Raw genomic sequence first — 22,837 nt, forward strand, 5'->3', positions numbered from 1 at the left:
GTCAGATGAAAGATTCAATATGTTTAACAGACGTCTATAAAAAAATCTGCCAGGCGTTCTCCACATCATCTCAGTTTTTCCCTTTTTGTTGTAGTGTTTGTCTTATCAGATTGTAATACATGTGCCTCATTTGTTACTTCTCACTAACTCTTCTCTCATCTTTACCATACAGAGAATCTTCAATTCTTTTGTGTACACGGAGAAGACTTCAAATGGTGAAACAGAGGTACAGCAGGTGAGTTGCTCTCCATCCCTTGATTGCATGTGAGTGAAGTCTGTTTGTGTGTGTGTGGTCTAGAGGGGCAAAGGACATCCATTAAAATTCTATGGTTGCTGTCTGGCTGGCTTTGAAGATCTCTTTGTGCCGTCTACTGCTGAAACACTAATTCCAGGCACTATCGACTGCACCGCGCCACTCCCTATCAAGCCGTGGAGAAATGAGATGCTTGCTCACCATTTAGTTCTAAAACCACAATGCATTTAGCCTCTGATCAAAACTCTCTGATTATGAGCTATTATTAAACTTTATTTGGGAGCGTAATTTGGAAGAGAGCTTATACAATTGCAAACAGGTCTCTGTAGTTGGTATTTACAGATCAAGACATTACTTTAATGTAATTGTTATGTCTTCATGGTTGAAAATCCTGCTTGCTATTAAAATGTATTCTGGTTATAAGGATAAGGTTAAGGATATGTCTCTTATACTCTCTTATAATCCTTGCTCTAATTGCATATTTTGATATCTGGTCATGAAATGATGTAAGCGTGCATCTGTTTCATTGAATACTTTTTATGAATTGTTTATCTACTACATCATAATAAAAGCATTATCATTGTAAACATAACTAGATCCATTAATACACACACAATAGATACGGCGATATCCATTAGCGTTCACACCAACAGACGATAACGGTATGTTTCTACAAAGCTACACACACTGCAGTTTCATATTATAAATGTGCAATGGTGTGTGCACATGACAAGCGAAGCTTCTCGTTCCTCACCTTAGATGACTTGCGGGATTTCTTTTTCTTGGATCACTTGCAAGAATAAAAGCATTGCAATGAGTAGTTTCAAATTCATTGCTGAGTGAAGTTGAAAATTTTCAACTTTCATGGAAGATTCGTTTGAGGCAACTAATGCACGTTCATGGCAATCGCATCACCCAATTCACATCATCAGTGTTGCTATGTGCGAATTTGCATCTATTTGTGTCTTTGCATTGACTTGTATGTTATCTTCTCTTTTAAATATTTAAATTTACACTTTCCATAAAACATTTCAAGATTCAATACCCCGCGATCCCATTTTTCAACCTTTAGTTAGTGTGTAATGTTCTGTTAGAGCATAAACAATATCTGAAAAATGAAAAAGGTCTGTGGCAATCGAGATATTGTCTTCAACAGAATTTGCTTTTCAAGGACTACAGAGAACGGCTGGAATCGGACTACAGCCCTCTACTTCCCGGGTACAGAATGTCACTATTCCGAGTGCTTTTAATAACCTCCGCCCAAAATAATACGCCAAAAAATCGCAGAGGCCTTACTTAGAGAAGAGGAAGAGCCGCTGGAGTAGTGTTGGGTTATCAGAGATCGTAAACATAGACTGAGCTACGCGCTAAACTACTTTCACTTCCATCACAGTCCTACAGCTGAGTTCAGCTACACACATTCTAAGATAACCAACGGTCAAATAACAGCTTCCATGACTTTAACATCGGCTGTGAAAGATATTCTTTGTAATACACTGATATTGTGTGTGCGCATACCTCTAAAACACTTCTATGAAACGTCCTTTAAAGTCCTGCTTGCAAATGTCTCCTGTTCAATCTGCTTGTTTTATTATCCAACTCGGGTCCAATATAAAAAGGCAAAACTGATTAGTGTTAATCAATATAATCGGTCTGACGCCATTCGGTCCGGTGTCATTTCCCTCGCCATAGTAGGAATTTATTTGCAATCTCTAACAAAGATCGATGTATTTATCTTGTGAAGTGAAGTTCACGCAATTGATACTGTTTATTGCTAAAAGCCAAAGTTTATGAATACGTGTGCACTGAGAGGGGCACTGACCAATCACAACGGCCTTAGAAGCGAAGCACTTTAAGCGGGGAACCAATCACGTCAGACGTGGGGCCTCTTTTATAACCGCTGCATACGCACAAAACATGCCCTGAAAGATGCGTACGCCACTTCCCATGCAAAAGATGGGATTTATAAAAACAAATTTGACAGTAAAATTTGCGGTGAAAAATAGACTTGAAATATGTGAATTATAAAGCTTTTTTTTTAATTAGAAACATAAACATCGATTTCATCCAAAACAGCAAATGACTGGCTCCTTTAAATATGAATGGATTTTTTGATTTGCTGTCAAAATTGTATTGTTTTGGTAAAATCTCTCTGAAACTAATCCTAATGTTTCTGTATAATTTCTGTTATTCTTGTGGATTCTCCAAAACTTTGAAAGCGTAAAAATTTTTGGTTAACATCCACTAGTGTGAATGGGTCCCAATTTATCCCGTGGTAATTTTTACTTTAAAAATGACATGCAGCAGCATCAGTCATCCGTCTCGTTTCTAGCGAATCAACGGGGCACTCGCTTTGATAATGCAGGGGTATACAAACTGTGCGTATATATCATAATACCTACAGGAAACCCACAGAAACGATACAATTTCAGGACTTTTCCATTTGAAACCATGGAACACATCTGCCATCATTCAGTTTAAAGACCGTAAGCCTGTCATGCACAAGTCTAATTTATTCTTGCCATGGGCCTCTCTCTTATGCCAACTTCTGTTTTTGCTCTGAGGCATAAAGCGCTCTCGATGTTAATACGCCTGTTCTGACCAGTCTCAAAACAACTCAAAGTGAGTGGCAGCAGCCCGGCAAATGCACACACGCCCCCCATCATTGTGTTTCTCAGCTACACACATGAGCTCTGAGCAAGAATGGACAGGTTGTTGCCCCTTTCTTGGGCTTCCATGCCAGAAGAAACCCTTTTGTGTGAACCACTCCTACACACTGTCTCCCTCACACCTGCAGTTATTTACTGGCTGCTGGTGAGAGATTAGGCCGATCACTGGCAGGCTTTACTAGTGACACCTCGACAGCTAATTGCCAAGCAGGGTTTTTGGAGGTAGACACTGATAAACAGCTCAGCCTGCTGAGGCAGTCGAGACCTGAAAGTGTTTCAGTTGTGAGTCAGGTTGTTTCATGCTTTCATGTTGTTTTATTGTTCCACATACTAATTGGCATTGCAGCATTTGTATTAAAAGGGCAAGAAAATTCAGGCTGACTAGAATTGGAGCGATTAATTGTTTCACTATTTTGAGAGCAGTTTTTTTTTCTGCGGGCGTATTGCAGTGTCATATTTCTGAGGAAGTTGAGACATTTTTCAGTTGTTAAAATACTGCCTAAATTTTGTTGGGATTATATAAATTGTCTTTTTATTTTATTTTGGGAGGTTAACTGGTTGGCTGTAGTTTAGGGATGCAACAATACGTGCCTCGTTTTTTTACCCACGGTTTTCAGGCTTAGAACATTCAAGTGTTTATTTCATTATTCTATGTTTACGTGAACACTCTTTTTTTTTTATTGCAGTTCTCTTTATTTTACATCCTAAATATAACTGTTTTCAGCTTTTGTATCCAATTGACCTAGTTTTAGTTTAATCAAACTTCGGTTTGGTAGGTCATTTGTTTGTTAAAATAAAAAATCCAGCTATGTGTATTGTGATTTTCTGTAAAGTGTCAAGCCTTGATTGCTTGTTGCTTTGATTCTGCTCTTTTATTGTTTTTATTTGAAGTGCAGCTTCAACCTTTTATTATACATATAGACAAAGGTTATAAAATGGCACGTGTAGAACTGCAAACTCATTATTGTGCGTTTCTCTTAAAAATTTGACTTTCATTAGAAGCTTGCTTGCAGTGCTGTCAACATTTGCCAACTTTGTGCCCTCTATTTGTGCCCACACGTGTGCACACACACACACACACACAGAGTAATGAAGCCCTGGCAAGTTTAAAAGGTACCCCACTGTAAAAACGGCACCAATTAGGATCATGTCCATGTATTTTAGATGCATAAAGACAAAGCAAGTGTTTCTCCTCTCCCTGTGACAATTTTAATGAGATCGGACAAAGTCCCTTGTAAAAATATCACAGCTGCACACACTGAGCTATGAAATAATAACTGTAGCTTGTTTGTATGTTCAGTTGTGATATACATTTTCTTTTTATAAACAATTAATTAAATGGACAAAAATAATGTCTGTATTTAAAGATCAAGTGTATGATGTTTAGCAACATCTAGCGGTGAGATTGCGAATTGCAGCTAATGGCTTACTCAACCCATTCCTGACGAAACACTAAGGTGGCGGACATAGAACTAAGATTTCATCATGTTTTTACTTCTTTGCTGTTGGAGTAAATGTATTTACAAATCGTGCGCTGTAGAGCAGTTTGTGTGTTTAGGGCTACTGTAGGAACAACATTGCGAATTCCATGGAAGTGGACTTGTGGAAAATGTACTTGTGGAAACGCTCATTCTGAGATATTAAAAACATAACGCTTCATTATATAAAGTCTTTATTCACCTCTGAAGAATGTTTTGTATATTATATTGCTCTTCTGTCAATGAATTCTGATTCTGAAAAATGTTTGCTCAAAAAAGCATACAGTGCAAGTCCAAGAACCGAAAACCTTCCAGCTCTTTCCACACTTGGAAGGTTGATTTGATTTTCCGAAGTTAAATGTACCACAGTTGTGGATAATAGTGTTATTTTCTGTACTGACCTGTCTGGAGTGCAAGTGTTTTTCTCGCACATGTTATTCTAAGTTGATGATTCAAGTTTAGTACTGAGCAGCTGGGTCATGCAACATTACTCCATTCCTGTTTCTCCCTAGAACTCCACTCTTACCTAGACATGCATTTATATTTATTTTTATTTTGTACGTCTGCAGGTTTTAGGATATTTCTAGCGGTAGATAATCTGCTCTTATGTCAGTTTATTATGCCCCGAGTTTAGGTTTCTGGTGCTGCCGGTGCCGATCTGGTTGATGGTTTTCTCCAGAGACCATCATTCTGCATCATGCAAACCTGAATTCTGAGAAACACAGTAAATCAGCCATAACTCCCAAAGCTAAAACAACGCCCCAGTTTAACCTCTTTTGGATTAGGAACTCAATTTTCTCCCCGTAGCACCAAACCATTTGCCTGTTGCCTGTGGCGCTGCAGCTGCTGACAATGCACGTCTAATGGTGATCGATTGCTAGTCTCCAAGGTTAGTTGAAGCCCTTTTTGATGTGGAGTGCAGGGCTGGATTTGGTGAATTAAGCTTATTTTACTTCACATGAAACTAATGGAGACAGGCTTCTGGAGGAAGGAGTGTTTACATCAGTGTTGCTGTTGTTTATGCTTTATTTCTGACAGAATGAAATCAACAAGCCATTAAAGGTGTCATGACCTAGGTTTTATACTGTTGTATGAGGTCTACTTATGATGTTCGTGTGGTTTTTACATTCAAAAACATAAAAATCATTAAGTAATAGGTCATTTTTACCCGTTTTTTTAGGCCGGCTCGACAAACCCTCGGTTTTACCCACGTGTGCTGGAACGTCTTTACAAAATTATTTTCAACAACGCATTAATAATGTCGGGATCCGAAGGAAGGTTATGCAGCGACTGTGTTCTTCCACAACCTGGCACTGCACAATATTGTGCGATCTTTAACGGCATGTTTATTGCATACTCGCTCTATCTGGTTCTGCACAACTTGTGTTACTTCAGTACCATCATGCGCGAACCAGTGGGCGCGGATGGGAAGTATTCCTTGATTTTCTTTTGTGGAGGCGGTGTTCAATCTATCTATGACAGGTGCATTCCAGGACCTGCCGTTCGCTGGGCCTGGTGTCAATAACAGTTGTAAATTAAGTAACAAGGGCGTTTTCAGTTCTCACACATACAGTATGTTTGCTTGAATACGATTACCCTTTATATAACAAAAGCTCGGGTTTAAATTGATGTTTTAATTCATTCCATCATTAACTCGAAATGCACATGAAAATTCAACAATTGGGCAAAACAATGAGAATGAATAAATATGTCTCTTTTGTTTTCAGCTTGCGAAGAAAATCCGGGAGAAGTTTAACAGATACCTGGATGTGGTGAACAGGAACAAGCAGGTGGTCGAAGCCTCTTACACAGCCCACCTCACATCTCCTCTCACAGCCATCCAGGACTGCTGCACCATCCCTCCCTCGATGATGGAGTAAGTATCTTTTAAAAAAAAATGCATTTGTCGATCTGACCATTTATTTTTAAGAACATGATTAAAGATTCCTGGTACACAAAGTAGATACACAGCATTTGTTTAAACATGTGTTTTCAAACTTTCCCTGAGAATATAATTAGCAAGCTTTCCCGTGACTCTGTGGTTAGAGCATGGCACTAGCAATGCCGAGGTCATGGGTTTGATCCCAGGGGATTGCACATAGTCAGACATTTTTTTTTTATAATACAATGCAATTTAAGTCGCTTTGGATAAAAGCATTTTCCAAATGCATAAATGGAAATGAATATGATTCTTTACCAAATGACGAAATGCAGCATTAAAGGTGTAGGGCTGAGGTATGATTTTAGGAATTGGTTTGGTTGAAACATGAATTTGTAATATATTGCATTTAATATATCTCTTTCTGCCACAGCACTTTTTTTTCCTTTCTTTCCGATTCACTCCTGCAATCTTCTGTTCAATCTGCTGTCCTGAATTTTCATCTTCTCCAGGCCTTTATCTCCGTTTGAAGAATGTTCTCCATCATTCAGTGACCTTCTCAGCTATCTCTCTTTCATCCTATGTTGTTTTATAAATTTTTCTCTTTACATCTCATCCTTATTGTCTGACATTTCGAAGGTCCTGCCAGGTTATTGCAAACAATGTTTTTTGAAGTTGTTTTCCTCTAAACCCCATAGAAAGTTCAAGGCTGTTTACATCCAGACCATAGTTATTTTTTCCCTAAGCCCTAATTCCTTAGTTCTGTTCAGAAGTTCCTAACTAGTATTGGATGAAAGATCGTAAGGAGAGAGAGAGGAGGATGGAAAAGATGAATATTGGCTCATTTAAAAGTGTGAGCTTTGAGATAAAAGTGCATCGCTAAATACAAAGTGTTTTAAAGAAGAAAGCTCCCAAAGTCAAAATTTGCTTCATCAGAATGTGCCGTTCTCACCATGACCGCTTAAAAAATATATATTTACTAAAGGAATATAAATATTGTTTACAATGAGTCACAGCAATTTATAGTACGTATTTAAATGCACTATTTTGGCTTACTGTCAGGCTACAAAAGAAGTTTAATTCAGACCTTCCAGTATGTCAAACAGTGTCCAGATCTTAAAGTCAAAGCTTCGTAAATGTCATCGCCTGAGGCTTGATTTAAAAAGCATGAAAGAGTCAGGCAGGCACTGCCTTCTCTTCGGAGACAACACTTGGATGTTTTAATGAATGGCACATCATTGGGATTACACCTTCGCACAACTGTCCAATCAGCTCTTCGATCTTTATCTGAACTGCCTCTTCAGGTTTTCTTGACAATGGGACGTATTATATGCCGTCTTTATATTATCATGTTGTACAACATCCTGCTTGGGGGGTTTTGAAAAGCCTTTCCATCATAATGGGATGAAATCACTTTTAAAAATATTTATAGGACAAGTCATCTTCACATTTTGACAAAAGTGCTTTTTTAACGATTCATCGTGATTAATCGCTTTCAAAATAAAAGTTTGTGTTTACATAATGTGTCTGTGCACTTTGCATATTTATTCTGTATGTATAAACATACACATAAATACACATACATGTGGTTTATATTGAAGAAAAATATAAAAATGAATAAATGTTTGTATATAATTTAAATGATATAGAAGTGTATATATATACACATGTGCATCTACATGGATGTTTATAAATACAGTATTAATATGCACTGTATAGACATCTTTTATGTAAAGACAAACTTTAATCTGGATGCGATTAATCGTGATTAATCGTTGGACAGCCCTGTGACAAATGGTGCATAATGATGTACGCTCAAATGGGTTAAGATTCCAGTCAGATTAAGGGCATAGAAAAAGCTGTTTTCCATTTCATAAGGGTGGTCCACCCTGTTGATATCGCATTACCGGCTGAAAATTACTCACTTAATCTCCCATTCATTTTAGCAGTAAAATAAATAAATGCTGTTTTACAAACAGGAAGGTTGGTAGGTAGTGGTAACCAAAAACTTATATAAAAATATATAATGACATTCCAGACAACCGTCATATCTGCCAGCAAAACCAAGTGCCAAATAAAAAAACATTCAGCATGTTTCCTTTACAGTTAAGTTAGATTCGTGCCAGAAGAAACTGGCGTCGAGACCTTCTTGTCTGAAACTCGTGCCTGATAACGTCAGAGGCCTGCATTTTATTAAAAAAAATAACAAACATGGACCAGTCAGGCACAGGCTATGACACAAGATCCACAATTTCAGTCAAAATGCAGCTTTTAAGGTGACAAACATTTTGACTTGAAGATTTCATAAGTAAATAACCCTGGCTTAATGCAATAGAAACACTGTACATAATTCACATTAAATGGATAAAAGTGTGATTTAAAGACGATGTTAATAAAGATTTAATGCTTCCATGTGACATCTGTCCTGGCATTATGTCCTCAGTAAGGCCCAGTTCAGCTGCCATCGCGAAGCCCAGTCACGGCCGAGAAGATCAAATGTTTCACACCGTATCAATGTCACATCCCATCACACATCTCCGCAGTGGCTGTTCTCCCACGAACGCTGACCTCTGCCACAGGAGAATGCTTTAATCAACACTCACAGCCTACTGCTACACGTAACCAGCGATGAAGCCATCTAGAAATAACCCCTTACTTCATGTGATCTCACTCTGTTTAGGGGGATTTGAGGTTCGGGGGAGTGGAGCTACGTTTTTATTGCTCTGAAGATCGGCCTGCACAATTAATGATGCTGGAGCACTTGAGAGGAGTGTGTTGTGATATGGGCATAGTCATTAACAATGTTTTTAAGAGACGTACCAAGGTGTTTCCATGGGATTCTTGTACATTCAAGCACCATGTACAGTAGTGGCGAAAGTGATGGCCAACTTTGGAAAATGTATGTCTTTGTCTCTTATTCTGAAATATTATTTAAGGTGGATAAAAAATAGTTCGCATGTTTGAGTTTGCGCTTATCTTGAAGATGAATTAAAGGAGGCTTGGCGAAAAATACACAGTACAAGACCTGGAAGAATGGCTACAAAATATTACTACAAAAGCAGATCAAGTAATTTTCCAATGCCAAAACTTTAAGTTTTAGTCGACCTTCATTGCTGCAGTAACAAATAAATAACATTCCCGCTGAAGATGAGGGAAAAGTCCAAAGTCTGTCATTTAAAAAAATAATATAATTTTTCAAAATGAATTATTTCAACATGTGTCCTGATTGTCAAAAGATAGATTGCCCCGCCCCAAGTTCATTCCATTGGTTGAGCCCATGCATTTATTAAAATGAAATGTAGTAAATATTTTTATGGCGAGTTCATTGCTACTTTCACAACAACGGTTTTACTACAAATACCATGGTTAATCGATATTTATAGCAAACTTCTTTTGTGATTACCCTGTCGTTTTGGTTTTATTCGTAGTAAAAATTATGGTTTATTTTTGTAAGGGCATTATGTCCGTCAGTTTGAAATACTCAAACAAACAGCAGTATTTTGATAGCTTTGCTGTGTTTATATAGAATCAAACTGCAAATAGCTTGCTTTTAGTTGTCTCTGCATTTTAAGCCGGCAAATTTAAAGTTTTTAGACATTGCAAAAAATACACCCTTCGGCTTAAAATAACATTACACTCCCTATATTTGCTACCCTTTGATGAAGCAGAGTGAGCGTTTCTTTTTCTGTTGATTTTTGTTGTTTATAAACCAGTCATATCCATATTTCTTCACTTGGATTCATTGCTTAAGTTCCATGATTAGGGGCTTTTACCACCATAAACAAACTACAGCCATTTACCCTTTCCTCCCTCTTTCTCTCATTTTCTCATTCCCTATTCGCTGTTAATCCGGTCTGTTCATTCCGCAATCCTTTTGGAGCAGGACTGTTTGGACGGGCTCTGAGTCTCAGTTTATAAAGAATTTGAGAAAGAGAGAGGGACATTGGCAGAGAGAAAGAGGTATCGCAAAGGCTTTAGTCACCATAATGGGGTCTTAAACGCTGCTCGGCCGGACTGCATGCTTTCCTAAATCCATACGCGGGGAAATAGGGAACCTCTTTCCCATAATCCCCCTTGAGCCTCCCTCTTAACTCATGGAGACAGCTGTGCTAATGAACCGTTGCTCTGATAGACACACAGAGAGAAAGTGTGTGAGTGCATGTCAGATCTCATACCGCAGTGGTACGTGCCAGACATTTTCACAAGTACCTGAGGTGGAGTCTAAGTCAAGTCTTAGTTCTTTCTAGACCAAGTCTAAATCAGGTTTCAGGTCTTGCTCATGCGTCTAAATGAAATTCCACAACATTTTATGTCTCCGACTCTGTGTTTCTATGTTTCTTATCTCCTTTACATGCATCTTATCCCGCCGCTGACGCCAACTGTCTGCTAGCACTCTATTAGCCTCAGAGCTTAATCACAGAATGTGTTGCTGTCACTATCAAGCATGAAGGCGCATTAAATGAAGAGTTCATCTGAGCATGTCAAGTCAGCGCTTCATTTAGTTCGGGTATTTAAGGACATAAATGCGGTTGCTGCATGCGTATGGTATTCATACAGAGATTATTAATAGGTTTGTGGTGACACAGATTCGAGATTTATGCGTAGTTACTGGGAATCGGGGAACAGGTCTTTCAAAAAACATTCAAAGTCTATTATAGTCACATTTCTCCGACAGAGCAAACATGGTCAAGCTGTTAAGAATTGCGTTTGTACTTGAATGAACATTTTAATACAGAGGCAATTTTTGAAAGAAAACATTTGAGGTTTTTTAAATCAGAGTTTATATTAATAAAGGATGCAATTGATTTAAAACAAAAATGCGAAGTTTTAGGTTAGTTTCTGCTTGGTTATTGTTTTAGTTCAGATGCTGTTTCACATTCGCCATGCTGAAAACTACCCAAGGGCTTGTTTTTCCATTTCTTTTTTCCCTCCTTTAATGTTTTTGTCAACATTCTAATTTGCATATTGAGCCCAAATCAAAGATAGAGGGGAAAATGTGCTTCAAATTTATTAAGTATATTTTTTCTGTCTTATATTTTTCTCTTCCTTCTCGCTCTGTCTCTGTTTCTCTCTCCCCACTTTCCTATTTAGCGCAGTTGCTCGCCCCATTTTTTTCTGATGTGAAATTCAAAGCAGCGTGCAAATTTATTTTTTATCTAGCACATTTGCTTTGCCACCACATGTGAAGTGTGTTGAAGGAGAATTCTAATGACTAGGGCCTGATGGGAATTAAATGTCTGAAGTTCAAAGCGCTTTGCACATCACAGCAGCCGTCAATCAAATGCCAGCCTCTCTCTCTCGCTCTGGCTCTGCGTGCTGGTGATAATAGGGCAGAGAGAAATGAACTCGCCAGTGTATAAGACACTAGATTAGTAATGGGTGATTGAACAGAACATACTTAGTTCTTGTAGCAAATGACGGATGGGCCACATTTAGGGGAGAGCTTTGCATTATGGGTATGTTATGTGAAGAAGGTGAGGAAGCAAGATCAGAAGAGAATCGAATGGCGGTTGATGAGATGAAAGAGATGCAGTGCATTGAGATCTCTAGAGACCGAGCTCAGATCTGTGCTTGATCAGTGCAGACAGAGACCTGGAGAGAGACACAATAAAATGTCATTCCGCTGAAGAACACGTATCTTGCTGACTATCATTATCCACCTACTCACAATGTGAATGTTAAGTAAATCAACAGGGTTAAGTGTTGAGTAATCAACATACATGCATTTAGTAATCAAAACTTAATTAAGCATATGAATAATGTTATATCACTAATGAAAAAATACCTTTTTTAATGCATTGTTATCAAATCAAATATCGGTCTTAAAATTAAATGGAAAGGTTGACAAAATTAGAAATGTTGCATTGGGGCACTAAAATGATGAACTGAAAATAAATAAAAAGCTAAACTAAAACCAAATAAAAATAGCAATATTTCAGCACCCGAAATGATACCAAAACACTTCAAAACAGCTTCACTATTCGCAAACAGTGGATAAAACCTTGAAAAAATGATATATGAGCCCGCCAAATCACAGAGATGCCGATTCGCACGGGACTAATCTTATCACAGGACCTCAGTTTTTGTCAAAAGTAATTTGTGGGGTAATTTTTACTTTACAAATTACAGACATGGCCGATTTGAACAGGTTTAAGATCACAGACAACCTCTGCAATTATTACAAATGACTAGAGGTACCCAGGTAATAGTAATCCCTAAAATGATAAGATTACTGCGCCATTCCTATCTGATCCAATATTGACGACACATCACTGCTTTTTAATTTTAGTCTCCACAAATCCAGCTTCGACCACTGCCTTGGTCACAAAGGAATCAGTGATAATGTTTTACCCTGGAACGCCTTTAAAAATAAACTTCAACCACGCATTACTAATGCTGGAATCCGAAGGAAGCTTATGCAGTGACTGTGTTCTTCCACAACCGGGCACTGAATGCACAATATTTGGGATCTTTAATTGCATGTTTATTGCTTGCTACCTCTATCTGGTTCCACACCACTTGTGTTACTTCAGTTCTGTCATGCGCGAACCAGTGGGCATGGCTAGAGAAGTAGAGGTTGATATTTTTCTGTATCTATGACGTGATAGAAAGGTGCATTCCAGGACCTGCCGTTCGCTGGGCCTGGTGTCAAAAACAGATGTAATCTCAGTAACAAGGGCGTTTTCAGTTCACTTATATAACAAAAGCTCGGGTTAAAATGTTTTTTTCTTCATGGCACCTTTAAAGCTATTGTTTTTTTGTTAGCTTTTTTGTGTGTGTGTTATGCATGTTATTTGTTATGTGTGTAAAATCTCCCACTAGTAGAACAAGATTAATTTTGTATTATAAAGTATAAATTTAAGCTATATATATTTTTCTCTATTTACGGTAGTCTGAGATTTGTGTTTGATGGCGTGAATTAAATAAAAAGGATTCCATCTGCTCGGTTCGCCACCACTCAGCTCATCTCCCCTCAGACCCCATCCCTCCATCTTCCTCTTTCATCTTCAGTAAAGGAGCTGTGCACCTGGTAGAAATAGATATCGATGCAGTCTACCTCAGGGGGTTTTACCTCACAACTGTTTAAGCAGTTATACGGTGGTTACAGCCAGAAAAACACATCAGCTTGACTTTGTGACTGAGGCCTTGAAGAGACCTCAGAGAAATGCTGCATTAAAGTTCTGGAAGTTTGTTATTCTTTTCCGTGCCACTTTTTCGAATTATCCCAGAATTAAAAATATTGATGTTTTGTCTTCTCTCTCATTTCAGATTTGACGGCAATTTTAATGCCAACGTTTCAAAGACCATCAGCTGTGACCGCCTGTCCCCGACTGTCAATAGCCGAGCTTTCAACCCAGGACGAGACCTTAACTTTGGTGTGTATGCATGCACACACACACAAACTTCAAAAGCGAAAGCCCATTTTCATTTAGCCAGTGGGTGCCATGGCAACCATTTGCAAAGAACAATATTTCTTTTCTGACGTCAAATCTTCAAACGTTTTTTATTAGCCTTATGAGCGAGACCGATGAACAGGGCTGTCAAATACCCGACCTTGATCGTTTGCATGTGGAATTACTTTTTCTCTCCTCCCATCTGTTTTCATTCCCCCTCTTTGAATGGACCAGTGCTTTCTTACCCTTTCTATCTGCTCTACTTCACCGATCAGGAAGTGCGTTTGTTTCCAGTATCAACACTCTTTCGATATCCAGATTGTGATCACCTTTGTATTTCGGTTCATGTTTTGTGGACTGATTTTTTTTTCAACGAGAAAACCTATTTTGCTTATTGTTTTCTCATTTACATTTCAGGTTCAGCTCTGAACGCAGTTTTTGCTTTTTGTCTCTTTCAGCCATTTTGTTTAAGACCTCATTTGTCCCTCTTTCTGGCCTCATGCACACACGCTCTCACTCCTCAACATATTATCCCAATTCATCTTCATGCACATGCTTATTTTTGTAAGGTAGACTTTGGGAGTTCATGTTACCGCTCTCCCTCCATTTGTCATTGAATACTGACCCCCGTAACCATGCAGGCAGTCATCAGTTACATTTGATCCATGTTAGTCTAAACATTGATGAAAAGCCAAGGGGGGCGGGAGAGGAAAAACAAAAAGAAACAATTTAGAGAGAGGAAAATCCTGGAGTAAAGAGGAGTGAAGTAGATGTTGTTGTAAGGTGCGATTGTGAGAAATGCATTACCCTGTACTCCCAGTCACATCTTTATTTCCCAGAATTCTTTTGTGCTGTTCTTAAAAGTCATAATTGTCTTAGTGTTTTTGTCTATCATAATTGTCTAAACAAGGTGCATAGTTAGGCTAAACTTTTTCCCCACACTGAACCCAGTAAAATGTGATGTAATGGGGGGAGAGTTGCACAAAATAAGTCGAAACCAAATGGTTGAAAATGTATCGCTCCGAGTCTTTGATTTGTTTGGCTTTTTAGAACAAAACCTGTTTTAAAGACATACAGATGGATGGATGTGTTTGTTGCTTTATCGTGTAATGTAATACCTGTTATGTTATTGTGTAAGACAGCATCCCAAATTGCATACTCGCAGTATGCATAGTAATAAGAAATTACATACTTGTTAATCGAACCTCGAGTATTGAGAAATGTTAACATACATTTTTTTATTAATATGTTTTCTTACATTTTTTTGCCTTTTTCTCATTATTTGGGATGTGTGTGTTACTCACCCCTGTGTGTGTGCACTTGGATGGGTTGAATGGAGAGCACAAATTGCGAGTATGGAACACCATTCTTGGCCTCGCATCACTTTCACTTTATTTAATCCAAATCAATCATTTAAAACAATGATAAAAAATTCTAATGAAATAAGTAGATATATACAGTATATAAAATAAAAATTATAATCTTTCATTTTATAATCACAAAATACATTTCAGTCAAGTGATCCATAACTTTTGAACCATAGTGTATTATACTTGAGCCCCACAAAACCCCCAGGTTTGTTTCCTTTTACATGTAAGCTTTACAAATGAAGTTATATTCATAACCTTAAAATTAATTTATTAAAAATTGGAAATAGTAACCTACATCCTCTGGGCTCCTTTCGGCTCGCTATCTTAAGTGTACTATGATTTGTTTGTCTGACTAATTCTTAGATCCACATTTCAACCTAGTCGAGACAACACTCACTTGCGTTGTCAAGAAACTCAAATCTGTGTACTTCCTGGTGTACACTGGCTATAAGTAGAGGATTTCCTCTACTTATATCCAGTCTACACCAGGAAGTACACAACAATTCCTATTGGCTGGATGGCAGAAGGTTGAAAACGGTGACTCATGCTGCTTTGACATTCTGAGCTTATTGGAGTTGAAAATAACCCAGGAAAGTGACAGCGCTGTAGTCAAGTGAGGATTTAAAGGGTTGAAAGTTTAGAGGAAATGAGGGACTCTCACCTCATGACTGTGGTTCTCAGCTACTCTAAACACTGGATGTTGGATTAAGCACTCTGGGGCGACAAATGTCTATGATTTCCAAGCCGTCAACATGCTTCAAAGTTCCTGTTTATACTTTGGGTGCAGATTGATGGCCGTATCGCACTAATGCGAGTTTGGGACGGCGGTTCGTGCATGCTCCTCCGCAGGTTTGCTGTAATTTGATTAACTGTGTTTAGTGTGATCGGAATTAGGAATGGCTGTCCTGTGTCTCCGTGGGGCTTAACGTTGACATATACACTAATAAACCATCTCCTTTTATAAGGTTTCATTTTTGACCAGTTCTGTGTGTTCTTTGATTTTAGAATTGTTTGATAGGCAGACAGACTCTATGTCTCTCTCTCTATATGCACTATATGGCACTCCTATATGGCATTATTATGGGGGCTGGTCGTACTAAACAGCTTTGGCTTACTGGGAAAGCTTTCCACTAGATGTTGGAACACAGCTGTAAGGATTTGCTTTCAGACACAAGCATCAGTGAGGTCAGGCACTGATTTTGGGAGATGGGGTTTGGCTCACAGTCGGTGTTCCAATTCATCCCAAAGGTGTTCAGTGGAGTTCAGGTCTGGGCTTCGTCCAGGCCAGCGAGGTTTTTCCTCACCAGACTCTGTAAATCATTTCTTTATGGACGTACAGGGACCTTATAATGCTGAAAAAATAAGCAAACTTTTGAAAACACACAATTCACTAGTATGTCATATTTTTGGCCATGTTGTGTAGATGAGCGTTGCTTGCTTGTTCCACGAAAACAACACCGCTCGATTCAGGAGGAGTTTCTGTGTCATTAATAACACCAAATGGATTTATGGGAAAATGAGCTGTTTCTGAAAAACACATCCTCTGTACGCTGTCGTTTTGAATGAACAGAACATGTACCAGCCTGGACTTTTGGTTAAGCTCACTAAAGCACCTCAGTACTTACACTCCATAGAAAGTCAAAGACATTTATCTCTCTATATGACTCAAATTCCTTATTTTACATTCGTTGTTATTGAGATTTAAGTAATCTTGACTCGGGTACATTTTGAACTGATATAATCAGACAAACGCACTTTGGGAATTTGCAGGCACACGGACTTCAGCCGTCATGTGAGTCTCTCGCCCATTTCTAACGTCAGCTCTAATCCCAATAATTCACAGGCAGAATATCTCTAGGCTCAGGTGGGATAACCTTTGTGATGGTTGACCCCTGTAATAATTTCTGCTTCATGTTAGTGGGCCCTCTTGACTGTCGTTCTTCAAATAACATCTCGTCGTTTCCCATTTTCATCCCCACTTTTGTTCCTCTTTTGCCGGCTCTTGTTAAATAAATATACACTTAAATTGATGGCTGCAGAGTGGGGATGGCCGTGTTTCTGAGTGTTTGGAAAGGATCGGCTTCTCTGCGTCTGTCTGGGCTCAAGCCATCACACAGCTGAGGCCTGTTCAACTTAAACAAATCCACTTGCTCCCTGCGTAAGGAATTTAAAGGGACAGTTCCACAAAAAATTTAATTAGGTGCTGGGTTTTTATCCTCATGTCAGTGCAGAACTAAATTATTTTTGCTGCTCTTGCAGTCTAGTAAGTAAAATGTTGTAAACAATGTAAAATGTTCCAACAATGACGAAAAGATGCATGCTTTGAAAAGCATTATTTTGTTATATTTGAAGCTATAGAGACCCTGGTCACCATGATAAACTTATTTTGTGTTTTATGAAAAGAAATCATACAGGTTTAAACACTACTTGATGCAAAGTAAATGATAGCATTTTTTGGGGGGGTAAAAACATACTTTTTGCATGTTTTTCATGATTTAAATGGATGATTGTTTTTGCAAATTTCTTACTTTAGGTACCAAATTACTGTGTAAATTTACATTTTACAGTTGATGTATTTTTTCACAAGTAGTGTTTAAGGTGACATAGTGTTTAAAACATAATTCTGTTTTTGCTTTCACCTTGATTTTAGTGTTGGCAGACAACCTAAAATCCAATCCAGGGATCAAGTGGCAGTACTTCAGCACAGAGGAGGGCATTTTTACGGTGTTTCCCGCTCACAAGTTCCATTGCAAGGTCACATTTGAGCACAGAAGCAGGTACACAGCTTACACACACACACACACACACAAAGACAAACGTTATAAGTTTTACCATCGAATCATATAAGTGCTCTTACTGTAGCTGCTAGAAAATGTACCTTTTTTAGTGGTCCTCATTTGTTAGGAAAATATTTTTTTAGCAGTATTTAACAGGCATGAAATTATAATGTACAATTTTCCCCGTTTATTGGACTATTTCCAAAGTAAAGAATTCATTTCAGCCCTTTTGCAGTATTTAACTAAAGATCCTACAGCTAAGTGCCTTCCTTGCTAAGTGCTCAAAAATCTGTCAAAGTTGACCACCCTTCCTTCTGTCTATCAAGGATTTGTCATCTTGTGGGGCAGAGTATAAATTCAATTCTTGGAAGTTCTTTAGGTCTGTTACAATAAGCCTCATGCTCTTGACTGGAATACAGCCCCTACTAAAGCCCGCTGAAATCCGCCAGCCAGTGTTGTGGGCACTTTATGCCCGTGCTGAAGAATTGGCGTATTGCTGCTGTTCCCAAACTCTCAAACTTGTAGGATGTTACACAGTAGGATATTTAGGAAATATAGCTTTCATTGTAATGCTTCGCTTGTCTACTTTTTCCGAATGTTAGAGATGAACATGGTGGATTTGCTTCCAAAAGCAACACAATAGAGAGCAGGATTTCTTGCACAAACACTGTGGCGAGGAGAGTAGGAGTTACGCCAGTATAGCTCTTGGCGCATTGCCGGCAGAGTCCAGGAAAAGCAGCTCTGCATTTCGTAAATAAAGGTGTATTTACATAGCCAGCTGGTGGCTGCTCTGTGCCTGCTCAAAATTCAGCGTAATGAGACAATGCCACATGAAATCACAACTGCATTATTCTAGCTCAGCTCAAGGTTTTGTGTAAATATTTACATTTATTGATTTGGCAGGCACGGTTTTCCAAAACAAATTACAAATGAAGGAGCTTTTAACATTTTATCTTAGAAGCCAACAAAACGCATAATACTTTACATTTTCATTTATGCTTTTGACAAACACTTTAATCCAAAGAGATTTACATTGCATTATACTATACACTTGTTTCGAAGTATGTGCAATCCCTGGGATCGAACCCATGACCCTGACTTTGCTAGCACCATGCGCTAATCACTGAGCCACAGGAAAGTAAATACAACTTTTTAATATAAAAAAATTATTTTGTATGCATTTATTTCTTGGTATATCAAGATACGAGACAAATTAACAAATAACTGCATCATCAAATATAGTTTTTTATAGTTATGCTGTGCTTTTACTTTATTTGAAAGTTGTCTCCTATGGTTTAGCGTTCTTGATTCCTGAATTCTTTTGTTAGGATTCAGTTTAATTTTTTTGTTACAGTCTTGCTGTCAGTTAACTATTTATTGTTTTACACTATTAACATTATATTTTTATTTATATAAAAATGTGTGGATTTATAATTAACATTATATGCGTAATTAAGTACTATATTATACAATTTGAATGTACAACTGTAAAAAATGTAAAACATTTGATTAAAAATTGATTGTTTTGTCATGACTTTTATTGTGTTTCACAAAAAAATTACATTACCAGTATTCTGTATTGTATCAATTTGTTTATTGTTTTGAATTGTTATCATTACGTCCCTATTTGTTTCCTATGTTATTTTTATATAACATAATTTTACATGCTACTTCTGAGCAGATTACGTCTTTATAAATATATCTTTAAGACGCTTTACATGCTTCTTTTTTACCACTCTTAAAGCAACTTCTTGTGTGTTTGTATGTTTACAGGCCTGTATACGTCTCCGCAGTACGGCCACAGTCAAAGCACATAGTAGTTATCATAGACCACGGTGCCTCTGTTACTGAGACCCAACTCCAGATCGCCCGCGACGCCGCCCTCATCATCCTCAACTCCATTGACGAACATGATAAAGTATGGAAGTTACATGATAACCATATAGTGGCCACTGATTTTGTCTTTACTAATAAGGACGTATCATTTCTCTTTCTCAGATCTCTGTGTTGACAGTAGCAGATGCGGTGCGTTCGTGCTCTCTGGATCAGTGCTACAAGAGCTTCCTCTCACCTGCTACCAGTGAGACGAAGAGGAAGATGAGCACCTTCATCAACAACATTAAAGCTTCTGACAGCTCTACCCAGCATGCACTGGGCTTCCAGAAAGCCTTTCAGTTGTTAAGGAACACAAGTAGCGTTACAAAACAGCTCACTAGTAAGAGACAAGCTAATATTTAAGGGTTATTAAAAATAGGACGTCTACTTTTGATTAAGTTTTAGTTCTCTTTTGTGTTGTATGATCAAAGAACCTGTACCTTAGAGGGACAGTTCACCCCCCCAAAATAAATCTAACAGCTTTTACTCACAATCATGTTGTTCCAAAACAAATTTCTTTGTTCTGTTGAGCACAAAAGAAGATATTTTGAAGAATATGGGAAACCATACCATTCTGGGGCACCATTGACTACCATAGTAGTCTATGGAAGTCAAGAGTTCCCCAGAATTGTTTGGTTTAAAACAATCCTCTAAATATCATACTTTGTGTTCAGCAGAACAAAGAATTTTATACAACTTGATTGTGAGTATAAGATGATACAATTTACATTTTTGGGTAAACCATCCATTTCAATATTTTTTGCTTTAGCAATTGGGTAAAAAGCAATAGTAAGTAAGTAAATACAATAAAATCACACTACCATAGTATTATAGGTCAGGTCAGGTCATAAGTTCGGGGTTTCTGGTTAATCATAATTTTGGGGCTGTAATTTCTGAATTTGGCCAAAAAATATTTTTGTGTAAATTTGTGTTCATATTTTTATTTAATAAATGAACTTGTGTTCACCTGTTTGTTTTCGGTTAACCAGGTAAAATTAACTGTCAAATATTTGACTAACAATAGTGTTAAAAGTAACTTTCTCTGATCACCCCAATTTTTATTTATCTGCCTTGAAGTCACCATAAGGTCAATGTTTTTATACAGTTTAAATGATTTATCAAATGATTATTATTATTATCATCTTTTTCTCCCCTCACAGACACAGACATGGTGATAATCTACCTGTCGTCTGGCATCACCTCGCGAGATTCTTCCGAGCATGAAAAAAGAGCGACGCTGAGCGTCGTCAAAGAGGAGAACCGCCACCTCAACAACTCCGTCATGATCCTTACCTACGCTCTTATGAACGGTGAGACGTCGCCTAAAGATTAACCTTCTCATTGCCTTTCGTCTCAATGCCCACATGAACAATCATGTTGAACACCTGTGTGCGCGTTTGTGTTTTTCCATATGTGCTCAGCTGTTTTTACGCCCCTTCTTCCTTCTTCTCTGTTTGCGTGCCTGCCGTAAGAAAGCATTCCTATTATTGCTGTCCTCAGATGTTTCTCTCCCTGCATGAATTAGCCTTCCATTAGCATACATTAGTTTGGCATCATGAAAATTAAAACCTGTATCATCGAATAGAAGAAAGAGTAAAAGGACAATACATCAAAGGCCGTGCACATGAAAGAGTGACAGGCTTTTTTCTAGCATTAGATGACTCAGATATGATTCGGGTTGATTAGCATGGAGGGGTAGAAGAGGGTGATGCTACTTTGCCAAGTTATTTTGAGGCTATGAACAACACCCACACATGCTTTGTTAACAAATGGAATTGCTTATATTTTTCTTTTGTGTCATTTAACATAATTATTAAATATTGACTAATTTAAACCTGTCATCCCTTCTAAAATTGCTTATCCATAGTAACCAAAGTTTGTACTTGTGTAGTAAAACCATATTAACCACAATTTAACATTGTTTAATAGAGTAACTGTAGTTTAACTATGAAATTTGTAGTAAAATGGTGGTAATACAAATGCTAGTCAATCATTTTTTACAGTTGTAGTGTAATAAAACCATAACTCATTTTCATAATGATAATGATAGATAATAACATTTTTGCAAATCCTAGTAGTGAGCAGAACGATGATTGTGAATGACTGGAGATGCTAACTTTGTCACTAACAAGGGTTGCTAAGCTAACGTGATACTCAAATTAGCACAAATAATGGGTGAAAAATAGTTCGTTAAAACGTGCAGTGAAACATATGTTAGGCCCTCAGAGCTTCTTGCAGTGCATTCTGGGATTGCACGGCACCTTCACATATTGTAGAGCTCATCGCAATGCATTCTGCGATATTGTGTTACAAGGTTTTTATGCAAGGGGTCCACAAAATTTGGACAAACGTAGTTTGGAAATGTTGTTTAAAGTAATTTCCTGTCAGGATCATGTCGTCGCCACAGGGCTGAAAACTAGTTTCATTTGAAACCACTACTTTTGAAATGGAAAAAAATGGAAATATTATTGTTTAATAACTCAAATTTGAAGCTCTTTTATATCATTTGTATTGGTTAAATGTTTGTAAAACCTGCCGACAAACATAAAGGGTGACAAATAGAAATATAGAGATATGAGGTTTTCGCCCGACTGCAACGATATGATTCCTTAAAATGCTGTCTAGGTTTTCTTTTCCAGAACATTTCTCCTGGCGATCAGTTGACCTTTACAGTTCTTCTTTTCTGTTTTTTCCCTCACACTTTTTTTTGACACAGAGGGGGTAACTGGACTTAAGGAGTTGGCTTTCTTGCGAGACCTAGCTGAGCAGAACTCTGTAAAATACGGCGTTCCGGCTCGTTCCCCTCTGCCCGTCGTGAAGGGCAGCATGATGGTTCTGAACCAGCTTAGTAACCTGGAGACCACGGTGGGACGCTTCTACATCAACCTGCCCAATCGAATGATAGATGTGGCTTCCTTTAGCCTGCCTTACGCGGACCAGATGGGAGACGGTAAGAGAAGATCCCGCTGTTGCTGAGTAAATATTACGTCTGACAACTTTGCGGTCTAAGCACTAAACCTGCCAGTTTCCATGGTATTACATGTGTAAGCAGAGCCAAAAAACACAAGTGTAACGTCTGCTCTTATGAGACTGCTAGACTTGACTTATTTTATTTTTAGTAAGCAGCTGCCTACTCACCAGT

General features: G+C 38.1%; 1 protein-coding gene across 1 annotated transcript in view; it reads left to right on the top strand.

The window, feature by feature from the left end:
• Positions 1 to 22,837, top strand: part of LOC130424655 (VWFA and cache domain-containing protein 1-like) — a 66,039-nt gene that overhangs the window by 25,280 nt on the left and 17,922 nt on the right. Inside the window, exons 2-9 of the mRNA XM_056750489.1 lie at positions 173 to 235; positions 6,128 to 6,276; positions 13,549 to 13,655; positions 17,694 to 17,820; positions 19,594 to 19,738; positions 19,819 to 20,035; positions 20,856 to 21,005; positions 22,412 to 22,645. Of these exons, the coding sequence (XP_056606467.1) occupies positions 173 to 235; positions 6,128 to 6,276; positions 13,549 to 13,655; positions 17,694 to 17,820; positions 19,594 to 19,738; positions 19,819 to 20,035; positions 20,856 to 21,005; positions 22,412 to 22,645 (1,192 nt within the window). The remainder of the gene's footprint in view (positions 1 to 172; positions 236 to 6,127; positions 6,277 to 13,548; positions 13,656 to 17,693; positions 17,821 to 19,593; positions 19,739 to 19,818; positions 20,036 to 20,855; positions 21,006 to 22,411; positions 22,646 to 22,837) is intronic.

Source organism: Triplophysa dalaica, chromosome 6 (assembly GCF_015846415.1).
Source record: "Triplophysa dalaica isolate WHDGS20190420 chromosome 6, ASM1584641v1, whole genome shotgun sequence".
NCBI classification, from domain to species: Eukaryota; Metazoa; Chordata; class Actinopteri; order Cypriniformes; family Nemacheilidae; genus Triplophysa; species Triplophysa dalaica.